This window comes from Thermobia domestica, chromosome 11, assembly GCF_964235325.1.
Source record: "Thermobia domestica chromosome 11, izTheDome1.hap1.1, whole genome shotgun sequence".
Lineage (NCBI taxonomy): Eukaryota > Metazoa > Arthropoda > Insecta > Zygentoma > Lepismatidae > Thermobia > Thermobia domestica.
The window spans coordinates 255,208,024-255,235,390 of NC_137464.1; the positions used below are offsets into that span (position 1 = coordinate 255,208,024).

A 27,367-nucleotide genomic window follows, 5' to 3' on the forward strand; every position below is an offset into this window, starting at 1 on the left:
TAGTCCAGCGGGAAGTGCCTAAACGTTTTTCAGTGTAGAAGATGTCCCATATAAATAACATGGGAATTTTTTTTTTTTCAGTTCCTCATAAAACCACTCTAAAGTTTGAAATTTTTGTTTCTGGTGATTTTCTTTGGTAACTCTAACGAAAACGTATTATAATACCGAATTTCAAGTTTTTATTCCAGTTCCAAGTACCTAAATTATCAGATTATAGGTCCGAAAAAGGCCCATTTAAATAACATGAAGAATTTCTCTCGCCCCTTTAGGCCCCTTAAAAATTAAAAATATTCACTTTTGGAACATTTTTCTGTGGGTCAGTCTGGGAAAGCTACAATCATGGCAGATTTCAATTTTTCACGTCAACCGGAAGTACCCCTTCATTTTATGTCAGTTCATGTATTTTTATATATAGTTAGGATTAGGATTAACATATTAATTAAACTTTCTTAATTATAATGATATTAAGAGGGAAATGAACGCTCAGCGGTAGGTTGCCCACCTTTTGTGCAAGGACCCCGCAGTTCTATTGCAGGTCATAATGCACCCTCAGAATATGACCCAAAATGGGTTTTAAATTATTACTAATTTTTAATGTACAAGACTTGTAATTTGTGTGTATTTAAGAAAAGATTTTCTTTACAATAATTAATACTATAGAAATTGAATTAATGTTACAATCTTTTTAAAAAAATACAAAATATAATGAAGTTTCTTTAGAAGCAAAGGTATCCTTTTCTTCGCCTATCCTCAACATTGACATTTTAGAGTTACGATAGTATTACTCTGGGAGTACTTGTAGTGAAGAATATCACTCACTAGCCAGCACATGGATAATTTTCTGTATGACAACAAAAGCAACTAGATCTGGTCAGAAAAGCACTAAATTGGCAATCAGTGTATAGAGGATGTTGGGTATACATTATGTTAGGAGTAGAATATTGTACAGATTTGAATAATCCGTGAAAAAACTTCTAGGAATAGTAAAATAGAAAAGAACAGTATTAGAGAAAATAAAAAGGAAGGGAGCTGCTGAGTTTGATGAAGAAATTGTATTTTAGTAATATGATGGAGATCATGGTGGAAGGAAAACGAGAGATTAAATCAAGAAGAGCACACTTGAATAGAAAAAAAATCATTACGGTAAACATTATATCATTATTAACAGGTCACTTATCGTTAATTTCTAAGCTTCTAATTCCCAGAGTACTCCACTCATATCTTCCTTTTGAAGTAAGAGTTATCCTCCATCATTATATTCTACTATACTTTGTATCGCACCACTCAGAATACAATTTCTTCTTAAATAATGTCAAAACCAGTTTCTTTTCCTCTTTCAAACTATCTCCAGTATTGTTTAACTCTCCTTCAATACTTACTCTTAGTATCCACCATTTATTCTATCACATATGTAAGAATATAATTTCGTCTCAAATAATTGTCTATCGGTTTATTTTCCTAACTACTTCCAGTATTATTCTTCTCTTCTTCAACACTTACTCTTGTCTTCTACCATTCCTTGTATCACATCTTTAATAAAGTAATTTCTTCTTAAATAATGTCCTAACCGGTTTCTTTTTCTCCTGTTAATTATATCCAGTATTGTTCTTTTCTCCTTCAATACCCTTATCTTCTACCATTCTTCTATCACATCCTTAATCACACAATTTCTTTCTCAAATAATATCCAACCAATTTATTTTCCTCTTTTAATTATCTCCAGTATTGTTCTTCTCTCCTTCAACACTTACCCTTATCTTCTACCATTCCTTCCATCAAACCCTAACAACAGAATTTCTTTTCAAATAATCTCTTACCAGTTTCTTTTCCTCTTTTATTCCTCTCGAGTATTGCTCTTCTCTCCTTCAACGCTTTATTCTTATCTTCTACTATTCCTTCCATCACATCGGTAATTCAAATAATGTCCCACCAGTTTCTTTTCCTCTTTTAATCATCTCCAGTATTGTTCTTCTCTCCTTCAATGCTTTATTCTTACCTTTTACTATACTTTCTATCGTATTCCTAATAACGCAACAAGGTACTCTGGTTTAATTCCCGGCGGGAGTCATGTGGTTCTTATCCAACGTTAAGCTGTTGGTCTACGTCTCATAACGTTGTTGCTGCAAGGAACGCTAAACTCTAATACAACCAACCAACCTAATAACACACTTTCCTCTCAAGTAATGTTCTAATCAGTTTTCTTTCCTCTTTCTATCTCCAATATTGTTCCTTTTCTGTCATATCTTATATCGCATCCCTATATATCTCAAATAATGTCATAATTATTTTCTTTTCTTCTTTTCAGTTAACTCAACTTTCACCAATACTTCCACATATAATTTTCGTTCCACTCAGCTTGTCTTATCGATTCTTCTCTATTTCCATATTTCGAATGCTTTTTGTAGTTCATCATCCATTCTTCACTTATAATGTTCATATTTATGTCTTCACGTTAAGACTCCCATACATACGGAACAGAATTTTCTGTAACTCTTAATTTAGCAACAAACAAAATAGTTTTCTTCTTCCTATATTTATATAAAAGTCTTTTCGCTGTTCCTATTGTTGCTTTTATTTCTCATTCACACTTTAGATCTTTAGTATTTGCCTAAAATCATAAAAGCACTCTAATCCATAGAAAATAGTTTTGCGAGATGATTTCTAGGATAATCAGGAGTGTAAGCACTGGATACTTCTTGTTTGTAATGTACGATTTGAGTAGCAGAACAGAAATTGAATCGCAAACACCTTTGAATCAACATCCAAACGAAACCTATAACAGCAATTGTTTCAAACACATGTTGTTGTTGTGGTCAATCCAGCTAGTGAGCGTTAAAGAGGACAATTCATATGTCAAAATAATCAAGACATTAGCCGAGAAACGTAATGCATAGAAGTTTCTCCTAATGGTTACACAATACTATGAAGATTTCCTTATTATGATACCACAGGGGTATTAGGAGGAGAACAAGGAGAGAAGAACAATACTTGAGACGATCATACACATACTATTAGCCAGAGGTTGACGACTCTTGAGGCTCTACTTGACCTCGCTTACTCTCTTTGGCGATATGTAAGGGTGAGGTTAAATGAAATGTTTTGGGATTGAGGCTACTCGGCTTAAAGTTGAGGTTAAGGTTGCGCAAAAAGTTGAGGTTGTCTCGCCTGGAAAAGGTGTGAGAGTGATGGGTTGTCTCGGAAAATGTACGTGTTTCAATCGGAATATCTGTCTCTCGTCACATCTTGTTACAAAAATTTCTATCTTGTCTCATCTCGTGAGCATTATTAGTTGAGGTTCAGTAAAATTGATAGACTAGAACTTCAAGATTTTTAGGCGTAATATGGTGTGAATTGAGAATAAAATGAGGTTGATAATTTGTTTTCAGCATGCTGTGTTTGAACAGAGAGTAAATGTTTACTTTTGCTCACTTGGAATTGTATTGAAGTTGGTGGATTGGATGGGCTTAAGGGGTCTCTTCGACTAAAAGAGATTCACGTGCAACATACTGAAAAAATCAAATATTTGTTGCTATACTTGCTAAAAATTCGGATTATTCTTTTATTTTGTCAATCTCTCAATATATTGTCAAAAGAAAGTCCGGATCCTGTTAAAGACACATATACAAAATATGTTCACTCTAGTTGTTCACCTTAGGAAGAATGAATTATGAAAATAAAAACATTGACGAGAGTAAACGTGTAATACTCGATAAGACTCTATACAGCAAACACAATCTTGGACTATCTACAGTATAATTTATGCATGTTTTTTCTTTTTTATTTCCCCAAAGGTTTGCGATGTGTTGAGGAACGGAGGAACATATATCTGGGACGACGAGATGAAGGTACCATACGCTGTTCGCGGAGACCAATGGGTAGGCTTTGACGATGAGAAATCTATCAGAATAAAGATGAAATGGATTCACGAAAATGGCTACGCTGGCGCTATGGTATGGACCGTTGATATGGACGATTTCTCAGGAACCGTCTGCGGAAATGACGTCAAATATCCACTCATTGGCGTAATGCGGTAAGTAGCTACATGACTTCTATGTAATTTTATTTGTAGTTAAACCACACGTAAGTCGAAGATTATTCCGAAAATAATTCGGTGCAGATATACTTTGGGCTTGCATGAAGAGAATTACTATAAGACAGTCATCTATTGGATTAAACCAACACTTAATATTTTAACAAATCGTATTCGATAACAGCTTACATTTCTTAATTAGTTTTAGTTTCTTTAAGTCAGGTTAGGTAAGTTACCTTATGGACAAGCTAAGTGTACTTTAGGAATGTAGGATCGGTTCAAGTTTACTAACTTTAGGTTAGTTCAAGTTTACAAGTTTAAGTTATAACAGCAAGATTAGTTTAGGTAAGTCAGTTGATTGGCTGACTTAAGCTTTAGTGTCCCATTCAGCAACGAATCTATATGCGACATGGACCTACGTACAGTTTAACATGAGATTCGAACAACATAAGCTCTCGCCGGGAATCAAACCCAGGTCTCCCACGCAGAAGACGCGTACGTTAATCATATAATAGCGAGGGAGCTATATAAGTTAGATGAGCTTAACTTAGCTTAGGTTACTTTCTTTATGCAAGATTATGTCATCTTAAGTAAAAATATGGCCTTATTATTTCAATATGGCTTCTTTGTTTGCAGTACTCCCATAAACTAATATGGCGGTTAGTATTGCTCACGAGGCGAGACTAGATGAGAAATATACTTTTCTCATCTCGTTTTGTAAATTCACATACAAAATTTAAGTCCTGAATTTTTGCTTAATTTCATCTAAAAGTTATAAGACTCCTTTTGTGTCACGAAGAGTGTGATACAACAACATTTAAACCGTGTTTATTATTGGAATATATTATGCAATGACTTGTGTATCTTTAAACGTTCATAAATGGTCTTCACTATGTTCGTAGAATCATTACGTTATAATAAATTTGAATCGTAAAATCACTAAGTTTATGCGGGCCTTGTAGGGTAAATCTGCACCGAACATTTTGTAATATGCCATTACAGTCTAATGAGATTATGTTTTTAATAGGAGGGTGCCCGAAATTTTTTGCACCGACTGTACCTGACGTTTAACAAAAAATTTCTGGCTGTTCATATAATTCGTAATATTGTTCGTTATTCTATTTCAAATTAACATGGAAAAACTGTAAAAAAAAATTCATTAGGGATTATAGTTTTGGGAATCAATATCTTTATTTATATATTAAATTAGTTATAAGTCTTGTATATGGATATGTAAATGGATTATTACAATTCTTACGGTGTCAGTGCTATCTGAAAATATAGATCCACTATTGGACGGAACTCTTCAGATTAAATAACCAATCTAAAATTCGACAGAATTTTCAGGACCACCCTTCACCTCTCTTTAGATACCTAGGTCCCTCTAAAAACTAGTTTAATCCAGATTTTACCAAATTTTATTCGTTTCAAAGCCCCACCGCCAAAAATGCTTTGTTTTGATTGGATGATAAACCCACGCTATGATATTAGGGCGCAATTATTTCCATTCCATGCCGGGAAGTGTTACTGAAGACACTAGATTCTGATCGTCTAGCTTAAAAAGTCGAAAAGGAGCTAGAAAAGCTGCAAACAAGGTAATATTTGGGATTTTATTAACATGTACAATCACTGGAAGTCTTGAGGAGCCATGAACTATTAAATTTCATAGTAAAAACTGGACTAAAAAGCTGAAATAGTAAGTGCAATATAGTGACGCCATGATTTCATCCACCGATCGCTATGGACAGGATTCAGAAGTAGTGTGATTTCTGTTTTCTTTTCCTAAAACCGGTTCTGAAGATCAGTGTTTCCCTTGATATTTTCACCTTCCAATTTTCCTGCTAATTGAGGGTTACGAGACCTGTCCATATATAGATTTGTTTATGTAGGTAGCGAGTGATTTTTTTAACATACATGGCGGTATTTAATTTCGTTGTAGTTAGAATAGTAATCACAATGCACGTGTAAATTTACAGTAAGGGCTCCTATCTGACTCCCAAATTGGGAGTACGGCTTCCAGCAGGATGAGTTGAACATTTAGTTTGTTCCGGGTTCCTGCCCCTTCAGGGCAGGGGTCCTATTGTTAGTCAACACTTCGATACGTCCCCTCGGGGCATTGATTAAACAGGTCGATTTTAAGAATGTGATTTAGTGAATATAAGGGCCAATTGGCCCTGTTCCTTTCTGTCCCTTTTCCTTTCGTAAACCGATAGAGCCGATTTAAAATGGTAAAATATGAATGTTTTCTGTGTATATTTATTAGTATAACATGTATTAATGATAGTGACGATTGGTGTGTATTGGCATGATGTGTCTTGTAGCTTAAGTAGTATGTGTATATTTGTAATGTAGTATCAGTGGTAGTGGTAGTTAAGCGATGAAAGAGTGTGTGAGATAATTAAATATGGACAGTGTAGTATTTACTATGCGATAAATTGTTTATTATTCCGTCATTAAGTGAACTCATACACAATATTTAAAAGTGAACGTAATGTAGTACAATAATACCGTGTACAAGGTCACATTCAGTTGTTCAAGGGTTGATTATATCGTCGCTAGCCCCTAGTGTCAAAAGTCAGTACTAACCGCCTTTCGCATGTCGATATTCTTAGTGATTTAGTTTCCGTGAAATTGACCTTTCTTTTCGAAATAAAACCTAGAAGGTATAATTCACAGCCTATATGGATGTACAGTTAGGTCAAGTGACCCAAAATTAATATATCCTGAAAATTTCAACATTCTGCTTAGTCTAGAAATCGAAATATTTAAGTAAATAAACAATACGTAATTTTTTAACAGAAGTCGGGCGATATGATGCTAGTTCTTCGCTTTGAAATTATATTAAATGTTCATTTTTTCTTTGTGGCTGCAGAATAATTTCATTGTTGCTGCAGAATTTCATAAACATTAAATATTATCGCAGATAATTCTATTTTCAGTGAACATACGTAGGATTTTTTTTTTCGTTCTTAATAAAGCTACCAGGTATTACATAGTATTGTGTGTGTGGTGAAAGAGTCTTGAGTTCGAGTGAGGTTGTCGTGCGGTGATCGGAATGGGAAATGTTTGTAGTGATTATAGATTTTAAAGTGTTATGATGAAATGTGTATATGAGCTGGGCGTAGATAGAGGAGACAGGGTGTTTGTAAAATATAGCGTCGTAATAAATGAAAAGAATGATGATATGAATATAATATGAATATTAATACGAATATGAATATGAAAGTATATGAATATTGTAGTAAATGAATATAGAAGATAGGACACCCATATAGTTAAAATATATATAGTAGCCCAGTGAATACTTCGCCGCGTGTTGATATATAGATATTGAATAGATACGTGTAGCTACAAACATCTCGGGTTCTGACCCCTGCGCCATAATATCACGCGGACCGGAGGGCGATATATAGTCGGACTATGGTAATGCTTTGTAGTTTAATGGGTTATAGTAATAATCAACCATAGTAATACCATCTGATAGAATGGGTAGCATCATATAATCGCTGACTATACATATTGAATAATAAATTATGAAAAGACAGTAGTAGTTATACAACAGGGCTGTAGTGAATTATATTTTCTGGTCGGTTTTAAAAATAGAATATCCTGCTCTGTGAGATTTTTTTTCTTCTTCTCTCTTCACGTCACCTACTCGGGCTAGCTTATAATGTTCATGGAGGCGACAGCTCTGACAGGGTTACAGAATCAAAACAATTAGTTATTGAAATTTATTATTCCGTACCCGGGCATCGACCCCATCCACCTTGAATATTTTCGTTTTCTTTTCTCAGTTTCCAAACTAGATAATGATGGAAATTAATCGATGCCTCAGAATTTAGCGCATTCTGCGAAGGGGAGCTATCGGTGAAGTTTGGCAATAGAAATCACCGATCCAAAATCCAGTTTATTTAATATTTTTTTTATTTTGGCAAATCATTAATTAGGGATATCTTAGCTATTACTCTAATTTCATTACTATTCTGGAATCTTCTAGTTTCTTAGAGGTCGGATGATTTTTTTTTTCCTTTTGAAATTCTAAATTAACGCCGTCTCTAACCTTCCGGAGGATTTCCGGGGTCTGCAAGGGTGTTGACCGGATACGGTGAGTGGTGGGATTTCCCTAAAGCCTTTGTCTTTCCGAAAATCCCATCGTGGACACAGACTTGTCTCATCTTCGCAGACAGCTTTGTCGGCTATTTATTTGGTAAGCCGAACCCCTTTTTGGCATAAAAGAGAATATTTGGTTATAGTATGTTGTATACGTAAATTCGACCACTTATCTTTCGTAGTTGTAGTGTTCTGTCTCTTTTCTTTTTACCTATACTTCTACTTCTTCTCTAGAGTTTTTTTTAAATTTTCAACCTTCCCCTAAACAAGTGATACTATTGTTTATGCTATGTGAAACCTCTATATTTTCTGCAACTTTTTACAAAAATTAAACTATAAAATTTTAACTCTTACGTACAAAAATCAGAACATTTCTTTTCAAACACAAAAATTATAATCACTTTAATATTCGGCCACCACATAATGTGGAACTTTCTTGTCGTCTTCTTCGATGCAAGAAAAAGGTTTTAATAACTAATTGGATACTCTTTATTGTGTATCACCTCCTTCAAGTGATTTTGCATATTTCCAGTTATTTTTGCGGTATATTCAGCAGAAATATTGGCCCATTCTTCTGTTAACCTTCTCTCAAGTTCCTCCTTTGATGTTACCGCCACTTTCCGAACTCTAGGGTCGAGTTCATCCCACGACTTTTCATTGCGATTGAGGTCCGGACTTTGTGGCGGAGTTTCGATAGCTTTGGGGTAGTTCTACAGAAGCCAGTCAAGCACAACATACGCTTTATGTTTTGGGTCGTTATCGTGATAAAATTTAAAGGTCTCGCAGAGTCCAAATTTGTCCGCACTCTTGTGTAAAGTATCTTTTAGAATGCTCAGGCATTGTTCTTTTGTCATTTTAGCATTTATAAACCTGAGTTCATCCATACCGACAGCAGATATGCACCTTCAAACCATTATGTTACCACCACCATATTTGACTGTTGCTTGTAAATTCAGTTTCCTTAGTTCTTCATTCGCCTTTCGCCACACTATAACCCTGCTATCTGTCTTAAGAATGTTGAATTTGCTTTCCTCAGCAAAAATAACGTCTTTCCATCATTCTGGTTTCTTTTGCACATAGATTTTAGCGAACTGAAATTGTTTCTATCTGCACACTTTGTTGACAAATGGTTTCTTTCTAGCTACCTTTCTGTGGTATCCTTCGTTTCTCAGTACTTTCCGAACAGTCTCTGGGTGTACATCCTTTCCACACTCTTGCAACAATTCCGCTGCAATCTTCAGTGCACTTAATTTTGGGTTTTTCTTCACTTTCTTCACAATCACACGTTTGTCTTGTTCATTTAGCTTGCTAGGCCGACCCTTCTGCTTCACGGATTCTATTGTGTCTTCGTTCTTATAACGTCGCAAGATATCACCGACTGTACTTTGTGGTATATTCTAGAGACGGACAATATACCTATTGGAATCCCCCTTTTATGACGAAAAATGACCAGCTGGCTCTGCTCAAAGATTGTGTTACAACTTTTTCGCCCCATTGGAAGTGTTACACTGCAAAGCCAAGACCTATTCACACTTTCTAACACGAAGACGAGAAAAAAGTTGTATATACGACGTTCCTTCCCCCACACATATTGTTCTGTAAACTGGACATATAGCAGTAAGATCATCAAGTCACTTTAGTGGCCGAATATTAAAGTGGCATAATATGAAGGCAGTTAGTAGAAACATAGCAGTTAGTTAGGAATAGTATGCATTTACAACTTTTATACATTACGAAATAGTACATGAGACATGATAGTTGTTCCCTGTCATCGCTTAAAAATTCCTATGTACTTACATGTATGAGTCCTTTGACATAAATGACAACAATGTGGGGTGGCCGAATATTAAAGTGAGTCTCTGTATATCTTTTCCGTTACATTTAACAACCCAAAATATGCGGATATAGAGTGATCAGCAATATCCTACTCCTCCGAATTATCTTGCTGTATTAGTAGACAAACGATCTAGAGACGCTTTTTTGTACACAAGTTCTGATTCTACTGATTCCTATAGAAAATGCTGATTTTCTGGAACCCCTTTTTCTTAATTAAAATATTAGTTTAGTAGCCATCCATCCGTTCAATATGTGTTGAGCACTGAACCTTGGTTTGTTCTGATTGGGTATTTGTGCCTTTCTTTGCTTTTAAAGGCCGCTCTAATTCGTGGTAGGCCACTGATAATCCAAGCACTGCGATGGAAGTAAGGTTTCACATTTAACGCAACTTTGGCACTTAAGGTAGTGATGTAATCACTAGTCAGTACTACACTCCAGTCACCGTACACTCCCCTATCAAATGGACCAATTTTAGATACCTTTGTTGTAAGCATAGTCCATGCCGGTGGCCCAGTGTTCCAAGTACTAAATCTTCAAGTATGGTCATAAAAGTTATACATCTAGACTTAGGCACATCATCTTTCCGAGGCTTCCACATTAGTGGCGGTGCCAAACTTTTCTCCTTGCTGAGCACTGGTAGATTATGAAATATTCAGTTAATTAATCAATGAAATTGCTAAACTTCATACACTCGCAAGTTATAAACAGTGTCTCATAAAGAACGTAACTTTTGAAATGCTGACACTTCTGTTCTAGTAAGTTGGCAGCACTGAATGCTACACGATTTTCGACTGTTGTTTTTGTGGTTAGTCATGCCTGGTCGAACGCATGATCATCATTTGTTTTCTGTACGAGTAGGAAGGAGCGCTTCACGATGGAATAGCGTATGTCATAGTGAAAACTTCTTACAAATGTAATGCATGTTGTGAATTCCTACCCGTACAGAAAACAGATGGCGATCATACACTGTTCAGCATTCCATGACTACTAAGCACAACAAAGACGACAGCTGAAGATCGTGTAACGTTCAGTGGTGCCAACTTACTAGAACAGAGCTGGCGGGCATTTCAAAAGTTCCGTTCTTTATGGAACACCCTTTGTTTGTGCGTAACACCTCATGTTTGCATTATGGACATCGTAATTTTGATTAGATAATCAGTCTAAAATCTTGTTTTCTTGCTTGTTTTCAGAGAGGAACTGCTTGGAATTTCTCGTCCTGGCAATCCTAAGGATATTGATTGGGCTAAAGTGGCTCAGTCAGTCCGAATCGAGGCGTCCACTCTTCCCCCTCCAATCAAGATCTCTCCCAGTGAAATCATCAACAGAGTGAAATCCGCCAGCAAACAGACATCAATAATACCTGTACTACCTCAACCAACTAACGGTAAGTTACTTAACTGTATGCATTATAAATAGACGATAGATGTATATTGTATGCCGTCTTTATCAGTCATGACTATTTCATAACGGATATTGTAAGAGCTAAAAGATAGTAGACGAGAATTTGGACTTTCCCATCAATTTTTATTATAAAACTTTTGTCTTCCATACAATAGTAATAAATACTATAGATAAAAGACAAGTTCCTCTAGATATCCTGGTGGTTTGCTAGTGAATTTTGTAGGAACCCAATGACCAAGTGTCTTAGAGTGATAGGAACCAAGGTTCTTGAGGCCAAGGTATAGGTAGTTGCCTCTCGATGACCAAGCGTCTTAGAGAGGGGGATAGAACCCGGAGACCAGGCGTCCTAGGGACTGGTTAATTGCTTGCAGGTATCCTAAAGAGTGGAGGATAAGAAGCTCTTAGAGACAAGACGTCCCAGGGAGGGGGATAAAACCCAAAGACTAGGCGTCTTAAGGAGTGGTTGGGTGTTTGCAAAGACCAGACGTTCTAGCAAAAGGAACTCTCAGAGACCAGGAGTCCTAGAAACTGGAGGTAATAATCAATCGATGGAGATTGATGTCTTCTAGGGCAGTGTTCAAAGTGGAAAAAAAGCAAAGGTTTTTTTTTTTTTTTTTTTTTTTAACGATTTTGACTCGACATACCGGCTATCTAAATGTTGAAATACAGTGAGGGTATGTTGCCTAAAAGATTACATTTCTATTTATACAACGACTGAAAACCATGGGAGAACTTCATTGTAGACACAAAAGAAGTACCGGCAAATTTACAACAATACTTTGTAATTTCAGTTTAAACAAGTCGCCTCAATTACACTGGATTTTGTTTGGATTGGGCCCATGATTCATTCCTTTCTGTCATGTGACCCTTATCTACAACCAACACGAGTTCTTACATAGGAGGAAGGTGTGAACTTCTTTACAGACACCTTATTTTGAAAACAAAAGATACAAAAAAATGTGAACATTTTTTGATCTTGTCAACTTAGAAATTATATCTACATAAGAAATAAAATCTTTGACGTGCAAAGCTCTTCGTCAACTACTATGTGTAAAAATGGATTTATTAAAGGTACATTAGCATCCACTTTCCAGTGATGGTATGTCTTGATCATCCAAAAAGCAGAGGCGGTATGTCTTCATTATTTAAAAACCAGAGGCGGTATGGCATACCACCGCATACCGCCTCACTTCGACCACTGTTCTCGGGTGTTTCGCTTCCTTTTATCCAGAAATGTTGCTGACTGCTTGAATCTTTGTCACTTGCCGACCGTCGACGATGATTGACGATGTCGTCTGATTTTTGTTTTACAGCCAGCGCGTTGTGTTGGAATCACGTGGGACCTTGCAATATTTCGAATAAGTTATTTTAGAGAAAGTTGTGAAAAAAGGAACTCACCCCTCAAAGGAACCAGCTGTTGTAAATATTTTCATAAAAATACTTATGTTATATTTTAGAGTTGTAATGAAACATTTACTTGTAAACATGAAGAAAATTACTACACTCATTTTGGAGAATAATGTCCTAACCAGTTTCTCATAAAAGTGACTACTTTAAGTTATAGAGTTGCTAATAAAATATTGATTCATGAAAAATAAACAAAATCCTTAGTCATATTTGAGAAAATCGAATTTTCAAAAATCTTTCCAGTAGACTGTTTTTAGGAGTAAAAAGAAAATTCTAAATGTCCCACGTCGTGGTAAATCTTATATAAGAAACCTTAAGTTTAAAATTTTGTCCGGATACGTTTAATTGCACGGCCTCTAAAGGCTGATTTACACATAGGGTGCCTGTGCCATATCTCGTCCAGGCCACGGCCGCGACCATTCTCCGGCCAAGTAAGTCTGTGGTGGACAACATCGTGTCCGTGGGTTTTCTCAGGGTACTCACTCACTCACGTTTCCTCCTAAAAAAAAGAAAAGAACGTATGTGCCGTACGTAAAAGCGCAGGTTACATGCGTAAATCCTGTAGTTTTTCGACTTAAAGTACGACTATATATAAAATCCTGCAGCAAACGTATAGCTGAAAACTAGGGATGCGCACGAGTCGAGTCGAGACAAAAGTTTCCTGAGAAAATTCGAGTCGAGACACAGCTCTTCCAATATAAAAATATACGTTTTTCGAGTCGAGACAACACTTTTACAGCACATTTTCGAGACGAGACAGCCACAAATCTTGTCTCGTGCGCATCCCTACTGAAAACATATGTTTTATAATACTGTTCGTATTAATGTTCCATCTGTACGTACTTTCCGTATGACTGTGTAGAGGCGGTCAGGTTCTCACAATCAGATGCACGTATATAACATATATCTGACGTATGTAAGATATGTATACGTATTTAATATATAGAAGACTGTTAAATGTCAGACATCCTGCAGTTGCTTGATATAACATATAAGTGGGAAAAAGCAGTACATATGCAGCATACGGATAACGTATGGTCCGTACAGATTTCCATAGTAAACATATGGATTCCGTATATTTGTACATCATTCCGCTGTCTGAATAACGGATTTTTTCAGTGCAATTTCTCATTCCACCAATTCTTCCATGATCATTCTTGTGCCTTAACCATCTTTTCCCTTAGCCTAAAAGGCATATACGAGGGACGTTAAACTGAAAGATTTCATTTTATTTTTCAGGATTAGGTTAGGAAGATCAAGACTTGGTTATCGGTGTTTGTTTCTTTTCTTTTTTTCTACACAACACGCATAAAGACTAAACTAGACATATTTGTTCTATATTACTTTGCGATTTGTAAATGTTTTACTAATAAGCTTTTTGATGCAGCTACGGAAGCTGGAAATCTTGATTTAACTCCCCTCCCCTTCTGCTTCCTTTGTGTTTCACTGGAATACTGAATTTTCCTTTTGAAAACACTCCGCTGCAGAAGACGGCAATCGGCGTCTGATGCTGTTTCGTATATGTAGTGGATGTCGATTGGCATCTTGTGCTTCATGGCCATCATTTTTTTAAATACCAATATTCTTACCACATGGGGACGGGATATGCGGCGGTCACCTCTCGGTGTCCTTTAATGAACCACATTATACATGCATATGTGTGTTACGAAATCAATATACACTTCTAAAACAACCTAAAAGCAATACAATAAAACAACAACAACAACAAATTAGTACTTTGGGACAGGTCTATGATTAACGTCAGCAACGAACGTAGTAAATAATATTAGACTTGTATTAACACATCAATTGTGTGTTCTTTTAACTCACCCTAGTTTAACCTGTTATTATCATCACAGGTATTCTTCCATTATTGGTAGGTCACTTACTGCAACAGAAAAGCTTCCATGCGCTACTGTCTTCCGCTAACCTCTTCGTCACCACGTACGATTTCTCCGTTTTGATAGCGTACGTTCATGGTAGTCTCCTTTGCATGGGGGTAAACATTAATACGCATATTTGGACCCCTAGAAAAAGTTGTTTTTCTAATTCTTGGGCCCCTTCTTTCCATCTTACACTTTATGGGCCCCCGGAGCCTGTGGGCCCTTCCGCATGGCAAGGTCTGCGGGGCCATTACTTACGTCCTTGGGCCCGTTCCATACATGGCAAATTAATTTAGGGGACAACATTGACAAATCTCAAAGCCATACGAATAAATATTATTTCTAGGACTCCTAATAGTAGACATGTTTTACTGAAATGAGCCAAAGACTCATTTTTGTTTTATTTGCCTTTGTATGCTGTTTTGTTTATGTAAAGTAGTGAACCTGTTTGATACTTCATTTATAATTTCATGTTCCTATCGTATATGAAGTAAGACGGTGGGGAGCTTCCCTGGGAGGGCAGTTGCACCCCTGCCCCCACAAGTTACGGCCCTGGCCCCATTCCTCTCTTTCCTGCCACCATACCTTCTAACTCGTCCCTCACGATCCAGTTCCTTCTTATCCAATGTCCCAAACACTTTCTCTTCCTCTTCTTAATAATATCTAAAATTGTTCTTTTCCGCCCATTATTTCTAATACTCTTATTCATTTTCCGCTCCACCCAGTTAATTCTCTTCATTCTTTTCCACACTCACATTTGGTAAAAATCTTTCAACCCGTGAATATGCTCTTTAGGCTAAGGGAGACGGACGAAGCAGGCAAGTGAATGATAATGGAAGAATTGGTGGAATGAGAATGTGGAAGGAAACGGGAGTACCCCGAGAAAACACACGAACACGATGTTATCCACCAAAAACTTACTTGGCCGGGAATTGAACCAGAGACCCCATTCACCAGAGGTTCGGAGCCTCGTAAATCATGTATAACTCATACCAATCGCGGCTCCTCAGGGAAGTCAAATCAGTAAAAGTTAACCTTTTATCGCTTTAACTGAGAGAAAAATACTTACCAAATGTGTACAAGAATGAGTATGTTAGCTAAGTTTTCTCTCCTTAGTTTGAAGTGATAAAATATTAAATTTTACTGATGTGATTTCCCTGAGAACCGCCACTGCCTCAAACGTCTCTCTTTATCTTTGTCAGTATTACAGTGCTTACTTCTGGTGCCTTGGGTCCCTGTTTCGAGCTCTGACCAAGTAAGTTTGTGTTCATGAGTTCATGAGTTATAGACATCGTGTTCATGAGTTTATTCGGGGTTTCCTCCTATTTCTTCATTCCACCAATTCTTAAATCATCATTCACTTGCCTTAATCATCGTCCCCCTTATCCTAAAGGGCATAATCGTGGGACGTTAAACTCAAAGGTTTCATTTCATTTATCTTTATCTTGGGAGTCATGTGGCATTTAAGCAACTCACGTTGCATGCTGTAACATAGGTGTTATTTGATGAGTAGGCAAAATCCTGCACTCGATACCTGAAAAATCTTCCTTAGGACTATTTCATTTTCGAAAGTATTCTATTTTCATAATAAAATATTTGCTTTCAAGGATTTGTTTTTTCTATTGTGGCAGTCCATATGTTAAAATAGCTTTCATTTCCTATTAAAGGTTATGAAAGATCCTCCTCCTCCAAAACCACTAATGGTTAAATAAGTGCTTCGAACGCAACTCATGTAGGCTACAAATAGAAAATTGTCTTGTGTATACCTCACAAGGAGGATTTTTGAAATGAAAACTAAATTGTTCTAAATTAAAGGTCACAATCAGGAAAAGAAAACGTCAAAATTAAAAAAAAAGGTCAAAATCGGGAGACTTCAGATACTGAAAGAGAACTAAGTATCCAGCTCAACAAGACTAAAAAGGAGGAGAAAAGGTGAGAAATGTATTAATTTTTTTTAAAAAAAGAAAAGAAAACTGTAAAATATGAAGTGGATGTACGTATGAACGAGTAAATGTACAAAGAGGAGAGGTGTAAGTGTAGTGTACGTGCGTATATGAAAAGGAAGTCCCATTTGACCCCTTCTACACAGCACCACAGGAACATGAAGTGCACTCGAAGGCTGTCATTATCGGGGAATATCAAAGTGGTTAATCCACTCCTGCCTTCTATGCTAAGGTTACCAGAGGATCTGGTTTCTTGAAGACAGTCCGTGGGTTTACTGGACAAAATCCGTTGTTTTAATAATTGGATTAGTATTTTGTGTCCATTTCAACACCAAGGCTGTGTGGGACGTGGAGCTACAGTTTAAGATGGAATCCGAACCACCGTTTTGAGTTCAGATTTCAAAGTTTATTCTACCGGGAATCGTATCCATGACACCGCACACCAAAAGGCATGGATACTGTACCAGAAATCGTTTTCGTATATTACCGTAGTAACATATCGGCAAACTTCGTAACTAACTAACTCTATTACTTATGGGACCCGAAGGTTGGATGCCGCATTGACAAAAGCTCTCCACTGACTTCTATCCTTTGCCAACTGAATCCAGTTTCTACTTTGTATTCCTATTTCTGTGAGATTCACCTTTATATTGTTCTCTCATCTGAGACTAGTTCTTCCTAATGGTCGTTTTCTGATTGGCCTTCCAGTTAAAATCTTGAAAGCGTTCCTACTTTCTTGTATTTCAGCTACATGACAAGCTCACCTGAGCCAACTAGACTTGATGACCCTAACAATGTTTGGCAAACGGTATAAATTATTCAGTTCCTTGTTATGACATTTCCACCATTTCCCATTCCCGTTCCTCTTGGGTCCGAATATTCGTCTCAGGGTCTTGTTCTCAAATACTTTCAGTCTACGTTCTTCCCTCAGAATAAGCGATCACGTTTCGCAACCATACAAAACAGCAGACATGATTATCGTTTTATATATTTTAAGTTTCAAATTCCTCGACAGAATTCGCGGCGACAAGAGATTTTGAACCGAATAGTAACACGAATTCCCTGCTTTTAGTCGACATTAATTTCTTCGTGAATACGGTTCTCGTCTGTTAATATTGATCCTAGATATTTGAAAGTATCCACTTTATTAAAAGTAATATTTGATATTTTAACGTATCCATAATTTGCTGTATTATGATCCTGATATACTTCCTTGTATTTAGTTTTCTCTGCATTTACTTCTAAACCCATGTCCCTACAAGCGTTTAAGGTGATCACTAGGTTTTTTTCGGTGCTATGCTAAATGCTGCTTGAATAGTGCGGCGTTGCCAGTGTTTACTGATGCCAGATAATAAAGGAAGTAATCATGGAATTCTGCTTGGATACTCACTGGAGAAGTTAGTTTTCGACCCTTACCGCAATTCGCAGCTTCTCGAAGTGGAACGCTACGATCCAGGAATTCTATTATTGTGACTACCACAGCAAATGTATAAATTTGGCAACAATGCATTATGGCATTCTCGTCAAATTTCTTCTCAAAATCTATTTTCTTAAATGTAAATTAATATATAAATAAAATGTGAACCATAACACGGAAAACGGTCAAGCAATATATCTATTTCGTAATAAGATCGTTACTTTAAAATACTTTACATATACAAATAAACATTTCATAAAACTGAGCACTTCTACTAAGATCTAACAGTAAGTGCTATCTTGTGTGCTCTTTGTAAAACGAATCAAATATTATTTTATTTGTTATTTTTCTCGATATCAGAAGGTACATTCAAATGAATCAGTGTCTTGTGGTGTAGCTGAAACATAACTCTATCTTATAGTACAATATTTATAATATATAACGTTTCATTGTGCAGTAGTTAAGGGAACGAGCTAAAATATGTACTGACATCTGGGTGGTGATCCACCTTAATAAGAGCTCTGCATTTCTTATCTGACAACAAACTTCCTATTTGACTATTATTACGACTGAAGTTTAAAAAGTGTCTCCGGATTCAATGAAAAATCCTCATTCTATCGTAACCTCATTTTATGTACTTTGACTGGCTTCGATCTTTGGAGTGGACTCATGCGATTCGGATCATACTTTATGTTGCAAATACCCTGTTATTTAGACTCAGTGACGAAACAGAGATATTAGATTCCAATCAATCATTTTACGTTTCACCAACAAATCCGCTGATGCAAGGGTCATTGAACTAGATCTTGATACGTTTACTCACTAACATGAGAAGGCGCAGTGCGAGTTCTTACCTCTGTAATACAAAAATGAAAGGGCTACTTTTAATTAGCCTTGCTGGAGAGAGAGAAAAAAGTTTACGTCACTTCATTGTGTAAAAAAGTGAATGTAAGAAACATTACATAATGGTAAATACTTTCTTTTCCATTATCACTTATGATACAGGTTTTCAAACCTTTTCTGTTATCTTTCTATTCTGCGGAGAAGAGTTTTTTTTTTTTTTTCAATATTGTGATTAAACAAATTGAGTTCTTTCGCATTAGGCTATACTGAATGTTTGAAATTCATGGCATCAGTTTTTGATTCTGATAACATTACGAAAGTCTTCTCTTTTAGTTTAACATCCCACGATTATGTCCGTTAGGCTAAGGGAGACATAATTAAAGCAAGTGAATGATGATGTAACAATTGATGGAATGCGAATGTGGGATGAAACTGGAGTATCTTGAGAAAACCCACGGACACGACGTAGTCCAAAACAAACTTACTTGTCGGGGGATTGAACCAGGGACTCTACGCACCAGAGATAGGTGCTCTACCAGTGAGCCACCGTGCCGCCTATATAATTACGAGTATTTAGATACATCCAGGGAGGTGAAGAGCTTCTTCGTGGGTAAGCGGTTAGCGTACGCGCCTTTGGCGTGGGAGACCCGGGTTCGATTCCCGTCGGAGCTCACGTGGCTCGGATTCCACGTTAATCCGTAGGTTCACGTCTCATATAGCCTCGCTAATGAACGGGACGTTAAACTCAAAAATCAACGGAACATTCAGGGAGGATTATCCCGCCGGGAATTCAGGAGAATGGGCAGCATTGTCACCCCTTTGTGATGCCCCTCAAAAATTCTATTTAATAACGAATGTGAAATAAGATTAACATTCCTTTTCTGGAATAGTACATTTTTGGTAACAAGGTGCGTGTAAGGCTGGCAAATTAGAATTTATAGGGGGCATGGTGACTCGGTAGTAGAACGCTCACCTCTGGTGCAAGAAGTCTCTGGTTCGATCCCAGGCCGTTGTCAATTAGTGGTGCACAACACCGTGTCCATGGGTTTTACCGAGGTTTTTCCGTTTTCTTCCACATTCTCATTCCATCAATTTATTCATTATCATTTATTTTGATAAATCATCTGCCTTCTTTAACCTAAATAACCATAAACGTGTAACGTAAGTCTAGAAATTTCATTTTATTTCTGAAGATACAGCTATGTCGCCCGGTGTCGGATCCATGATTGTCTGAGGGGGGGTGCACCAATAATTCCCAAAATAACCAATCACACTGAAACTCTTCAAATTGACATGTGACAATATTCTTTACCCCTAACAACGCTGATCCATAGAACGGAGGATACCGTATTTTAAAGAGGGTCGCAAGTGCTATGCAGCACAAAATGTTGCTCTCTCCTCCAGTTTTTTGTTTTCTTCCATACTTGACAAATGTTATATTGGTTTGCTTGGTGAATCATTTTCCTTCAACCTTTACAAAATCGATTTAAACTATTGCTTTTGCAAAACACTGCTTTCTCTTAAGCCCCAAATAGAAAAATAATGGTAGAAAGTTTCCGAAAGTGTTGCTATTTTCACTCCTAGCTTCTCATTTTAGATAATGTATATTTACAACGAAAGGGGGGAGGGTGCACGTGCACCTGTGCACCCCTCCTAAATCCGACCCTGATGTGGCCGGCTGACTTCTGTAATCAAGCATCAAATTAGAGAAGAACTTTTTGCTTGAAGTATTTTTATTTCAAAATTGTCTTATCTAATTACAGGGTGTCTACTAAAATTCCAAAATGAAGTTTCGTGAATTTTTCTTTTCCAAACTATAAAATTTAGTAACATTCTCAAGAGCGAATTTGGTTGCGAATTGGGCCAAATTTTCATGCATGTAATAGAAGGGTGCTTTGCTTACGATTTGGTAACGTCTACTGCCGACCATAGACATTTTTAGTAGTGAATTTTGACGTTTTATAGAACAAAAGCTTCCAGTCTATACTTATATTTATACAAATAACAAAAAAATCGTGACGACGCAAAAGCTAAGTTTTCTGATTTTTCTTTACTTTCATGACCGTTTTTTGATTTCGTGACTTTTACATGACTTTCGTGACCGATAAACACCCTGAAATAGATATGAGATGTCTAGAGGATCATATATCCATAAATAACATAATACTCTCCCTCTCTAACCAATTAGTATGGCGTTCTCCGAATATCGATACATGGCATCACCACCCTTTTCGTGGAATCAGTGCATCTCTCGATATCACTCATCTTCATCACCGTCATCATAAGTATCGTACCATTAGCGATAGGTCGTCTCAAACTCCTTGTTATTTTTTACTATTTTCTTTTTTGAAAGCACGGTGGCTCAGTGGTAGAGCGCTTACCTTTGGTGTATAGGGTCCCTGCTTCGATTCCCTTCCAAGTAAGTTTGTAGGGAACATCGCGTCCGTGATTTTTTTAGGGTACTCCGGTTTTCTCTCACATTTTTATTCCACCAATTCTTCCATTATCATTCACTTGCCTTAATCATCGTCTCCCTTAGCCTAAAGGACATAAACGTGAGACGTTAAACTGAAATATTTCATTTTAATATTTTCTTCTTTTTAAAGTTTCAATTCCTTCCAAGATATTGCCGATCTTTAACTTGGCAAGATATTCCCTTATAGCACTCAAAATTATACGAAACATAGACATACAATTTAATGATAGATCCGAAATCATACACCCTTGAACGGCAGTTGGTTGGATCGTTATTGGTTAAATTGGAGATTAGCGTCTCATTCAGCACCGAGGCTATATGAGGCGTCGACTACAGCTTAATGTGGGTTCCGAACCACATGAGCTCCCGCCAGGAATCGAGCTCTCAAGCCAAAGGCACCTATGCTACCCATATAGACAAGAGGGAGTTCTCGACAGAAATTGAAGTTGGGAATTCCGCACCGAGGGCAAACTAAACTCTAACCACATAGCAAAGCTCCTCGTGGCTGAGTAGCACGGTGTAAGCGAACGATTTAAGGCCTTAGGCCGACGACTCTGAGGAAAAATCCATCGTAAATTCAAGTTTCACTGAAGAGCATGAGCGTTCTTTAGCTGTCCTCAGTTTCTTTGTTCGTGTCCTTATCGTGTCTAGTAGTAATCCAAAATGTAAGATCAAGACAATAAATATAAGAAAGAGTTAAATGTGAGTAAAATAAGAGTTAATAAAGGTAAAAAGGAGTTAATAAGAGTAAGAAAGAGTTTAATAAGAAAATAAGAGTTAATAAAGGTAAGAGAGAGATAATAAAAGTAAGCAAGAGTTAAATAAGAGCAAGAAAGAGGTACATAAGAGCAAGAAAGAGTTAAGTAAAAGCAGGAGAGTTAAATGTGAGTGAGAAAGAGTTAAATAAGAGTAAGAACGAGTTAAATAAGAATGAGAAAGAGTTAAATAAGAGTGAGAAAGAGTTAAATAAGAGTAAGAACGAGTCAAATAAGAATGAGAAAGAGTTAAATAAGGGTGAGAAAGAGTTAAATAAGAGTAAGAAGGAGTTAAATAGAGTAAGAAAGAATTAAATAAGAGCTAGAGAATTAAATAAGAACAAGAAAGAGTTAAATAAGAGTAAGAAAGAGTTAAATAAGAGTAAGAAAGAGTTAAATAAAAGCAAGAAAGGGTTAAATAAGAGTAAGAGAGTTAAAGAAGAGTAAGAAAGAGTTTAATAAAAAGCTGAAATATTTGGGATAGGACACCCAGGTTCCATTCCTAGAGAGAACGCATGTGATTCCGATTTCACGTTAGGCTGTAGGTCCATGTCTCGTATAGCCTCGATGCTGAAAGGGTCGCTAAACTCCATTCCGACCAACGAATCAAATCTTGCTATTTAACCTGGAGGAAACTCAGATGAATATTTACTCGGGTGTTTACATTCTCGGATTGTAGCATGCAAATTAACTTTCTGTTTTCTACTTTAATCATAACATTGTATGTTATTTAAGAAATCACACATGTTTCACATGATTCGTGTCACTTCATGAAGAAATTATAGTGGTTTTAGGTTAAAATGTTTATGAGAAACATTAAAATATAGATGCATAATTTTCTTCGCTGCTCTTTTTTGCCCATTTTTCTTTCTTTTTTTTTTTGTGTGTGTGTGTGCGTATGTGAATGTAAGTTTGCAACATTTTTTTTAGTTCATTTTATATTAAACCTTGTGTAGGCGTTTAAATTCACACTTTCTTTCTCGCGTCTTTATTTCATGCCCATTCATTCATTTTCTTTTTTTCATACATTATATGCTTAACCTTTCTTCTCATAGTCCCCTTCGACTAGTGAAAGTGAAAGTGGGAACGAGATAAAATTACAAATTATTTAGGAAAATTACTACTTTCACTTGTTCTGGACAATTCACCATCATACATCTTCTCCCTTTGGTGATTTATATATATTTAAACGCTTAATTTGAGTATGTACTTTGTATACGAATGGCGTAATCATGCTTGTTTATAAAAAATGTATTACAGGCATCATTTCTTGCAATATTTCTCTCTTCTTCTTCTTCTTCTTCTTTTTTAAATCGCTGCACTGTGTTAACATTATTCAAAATATACAGATCTATACGCTGGCATTTACCTAAAACAAATGACTGCTAATAAACGTTACAAAACATATGAAAACTGAAGAAATATTGTATGTAATATGATAGTGTCTGTTATATATGTTGTGTACACTGTATGCTATATATATACTGTATATAGGAGAGAGAAAGCAGGAAACCTGCACTTACGTCTGTTGCCAAAGTAAGGCTATTTTCTGCTACCTCATATCCTGGACTGTATGGTTAGTTTCTACATAGCCTCTAGGCCCACGTTGACCTGCTTTGATGATGTATGGGTTCATTGACTGAGACCGCTTGTCTGTCTGCATGTGTGTATGGCATACTACACTATATTATCACTTGAAAGGTTATAGGATATGTGGATAAAACGCTTGCTTAAAAACAACAGTAGCTGATCTCATCAGATTCATTATATGTCACATATTCAAAATGAAATGAAATCTTTGTTTTACGTCCCATGTTTATGCCGGCTAGGCTAAAGCAGACGGTGATGATGATAAATAAATGAAATAGTGGAATAAATAAAGTGGGAGGAAGCGGAAGAACCCTGAGGAAAACTCATGCACACGGTGTTTGTCCACTACAAAGCTCATTTGGCGCGAGCTGGTATCGAACCAAGGACCCCATGCGCCTGAGGTAAACGCTCTACCACTGAGCCACCGCGGCCCCGTAACATTCCATGATTATACTCTTTAGGGCAAAGGAGACGATGACTAAGGCAAATAAATTATGATGGAAAAGTTGGTGGAATGTAAAAGTGGAAAGAAACGGGAGTACCCTCAGGAAACCCATGGACAGGATGTTGTCCACTTACTTGGCCGGTGACCGAACCAGGGACCCCACACACCAGAGCTAAGCGATCCACTACTGAGCTACCGTCCTCCCTGTAATTCACCAAAAGTCATATCTCAAACATTACTATAGTGTTATGTGGCTCATGTGCAAAAACTATAAATTGAGGAAGTAATTGTACAAACACAATGAAGAATATTTATCAACGTTTAAAGATACACAATGTTTTCCAATGTTTTCAATGATTTCCAACACTGGCGTCTCTGGCATGTAAAATTTGGGAGGGACATAAAAAAAATAATTTAAATGATACTACCTAGCCCAACCTGTTTATTATCTTCGATTCCATTTGTTACCTTTCTGCTTACCTTCACGGACCCCCTGAAACATATCAAAAAGTCTGTTATAATCGTTTCAGAGCCTGAATATCATATTCCAAATAAATGTAAATAATATTATTTATATGTTATTCTGTCGTTAATAAATAAATTAAATTGAATAGAATATTGAATATTTTGTACTTCAAAATATTGAGGGGACGCGTCCCCCTCGTCCCCCCGCCAGAGACGCCCATGATTTCCAATAAGAAATATGATTTAAGTGTTGTTATATCAATCAACAATTTTCTTCGTGGACTTCTCGTGATGCGAAAAGATTCTGATAGCTTCTAGGTGAAATTAAGAAAAGGAAAAAACTAGAGCATTAAAAAAAAAAACATAAATTTACAAAACAAAAGGAAACGAGAAAGAATCATTCGATAATCGAGACGAGATGAGTCTTCTTCAAAATTTCCGAGACGAGATAACCTTCTTTCTCGTCTCATATGGTGGATAACGCTACCGAGAACCGCAGTAAGCCATAGAAGCTTCTTAATTTGAGGAAAGAAACTTGCGGTCATATAATAGTCATATGTAAGCTAAATGATGAATTAACTCGTTATGAGCATTTGTAAAAGCATTTTCCATTGTTCCCTCTAAGTTCAATCCTAAGCAATGTTTTATCCTGAGGTAAAAAGTGATTTTAATAGACGACCCAACACAAATTTAAAAAAAAAACAAAAAAAAAAAAACAAGTAGGAGTGTCACTCGTTCACGGGTACACAACGTAAAAGAATTTGGTCCATATGATGTGATATTTTCTCAATTAGCATTAAAACCGAAAGTGGTAATACATTTCTAGCCGTGCGTGGCGTAGACCAAAAAGCTTCTTTTCAGGCGTTGACTTTGAAAATTCGTTGGATTGTCTTTCGTAATTAATACTGTACAAGCTATGCCGTTCCCATGCTGTGCCCCGGCAGGCCGCCTTGAAGGAAAATCAGTTCGGTCGTCATGGCACGTTGGCTGCGATCCTTCGGCTTTCTTCGGAGCACACGAAGCAACACGAAGTTGACCAGAGAGTAGTGGCACGACACGGAAGTCGCGGCTCGGATGAAGCATTGTAGAAGAATGGCATGAGCACTGCGCACTATGTATAAATTAACCTTTATAATGTGAAATGAAACCCACTCCTTTTCCCGTATAAGCCTTGTTTCCAGCTACTTCAAAAGAGCTCCGAAAGACTGTTAATTTATTAGTGTTACACACGAAGGACTTATTTATAATGTTACTACATTCGACGACTGGGTGCCCCTTACTCCACACGATAAGTCTCTAATAGATAGCATTTGTTGAATTTTTTTTTTTCAATAGAAAGATAGGAGGATTATCTCGGACGAATTCATTAATGAAATCATTCCGTTAACAGTTTAACAAGTAATGGTGACTTACATCCCGTTACTCCACGAAATTGTAAGTTCTAGTGCTTGATCCTTTTACTTACCATTCGAAATTGAAACTTTCTAGCGCTTGAACCTTTCACATACCGGACGAAACTGAATCTTCTAGTGCTTGATCCTTTCACTTACCGGTCAAAATTGAAATCTTCTAGTGCTTGATTCTTTTACTTCCTGGACGAAATTGAAGCCTCTAGTGCTTGATTGTTTCACTTCCTGGACGAAACTGAAATCTTCTAGTGCTTGATTCTTTCACTTCCAGGACGAAATTGAAACCTTCTAGTGCTTGTTTCTTTCACTTCCTGGACGAAATTGAATCTTCTAGTGCTTGATCCTGTCACCGGACAAAATTGAAACGTTCTAGTGCTTGATATTTTCACTTACTGTACGAAATTTAAACTTTCTAGTGCTTGATCTTTTCACTTACCGGGCGAAATTTAAACTTCTAGTGCTTGATTCTTTCACTTAACTGGACTAAATTGAAACTTCTAGTGCTTGATCTTTTCACTAACCGAACGAAATGAAACTTGATCCTTTTTGTTGACTGCCAGAATTTATTAATTTATTTTTGGTATGAATGCTATAATCTAAAATAAATATATATTTGTAATTTTTTGCAGAGAGAGAAGCCCAGGTCTTGTGTTATATGACCAGTTGGTCCCAGAAGCGCCCTGGCTTAGGTAAATTCACTCCAGAAGATGTGGATCCATTACTCTGCACTCACATCATCTACGCCTTCGCCACGCTGAAGAACCACCGCCTGACAGCTGCTGATGAGAAGGATGTAGGCACAGCGTACGACAAAGGAATGTACGAAAGGGTGATGGAGCTTAGAGAAAAGAACCCCAACCTTAAGGTAAGATTCAACAAAATACATTTCATTATACTTTATCCTGTTTGAAAAGCATTAAATCATGATAGGGTTGTGACCTGTATTGTACGATATGGTTAGTATGATTTTGTTCGTCAAAAATCGATGAATTTTGCTGCCAAATGAACCAAGACATGTCGTGAAACAAAAACATCTGAAAGGAAAACAAAGAATACGTGCAATTGGGCATATATGTAACATTGAGGCCAAAAATAAGGTCTATATAAAAAATATTGTAATATATTAGATACAATTGCATTGCAACCTTGGTTTATTATAGGGCGGTGTAACGTTTTGATTGTTTTTCATGTAGCAAGAAAATATTACAATAACAAATAGGGATAAACGCACAGACCATTTCAGAAGTCTTTGGGGTCGAAAATTCAGGTTTTGAAAAAAAAAAATGTTGAGGCATGTTTTGAGATTACGGTCAGTGTTGTGGCTTTTAGTGTGCAATAGGGTAGTGTATCATTATGAA

The 27,367-nt window shown here is 36.7% G+C and overlaps 1 protein-coding gene across 1 annotated transcript in view; it reads left to right on the forward strand.

Moving 5' to 3' along the window:
- Positions 1-27,367, forward strand: part of Cht7 (chitinase 7) — a 301,019-nt gene that overhangs the window by 252,108 nt on the left and 21,544 nt on the right. The window contains exons 7-9 of the mRNA XM_081732086.1: positions 3,791-4,029; positions 11,166-11,359; positions 26,639-26,874. Of these exons, the coding sequence (XP_081588212.1) occupies positions 3,791-4,029; positions 11,166-11,359; positions 26,639-26,874 (669 nt within the window). The remainder of the gene's footprint in view (positions 1-3,790; positions 4,030-11,165; positions 11,360-26,638; positions 26,875-27,367) is intronic.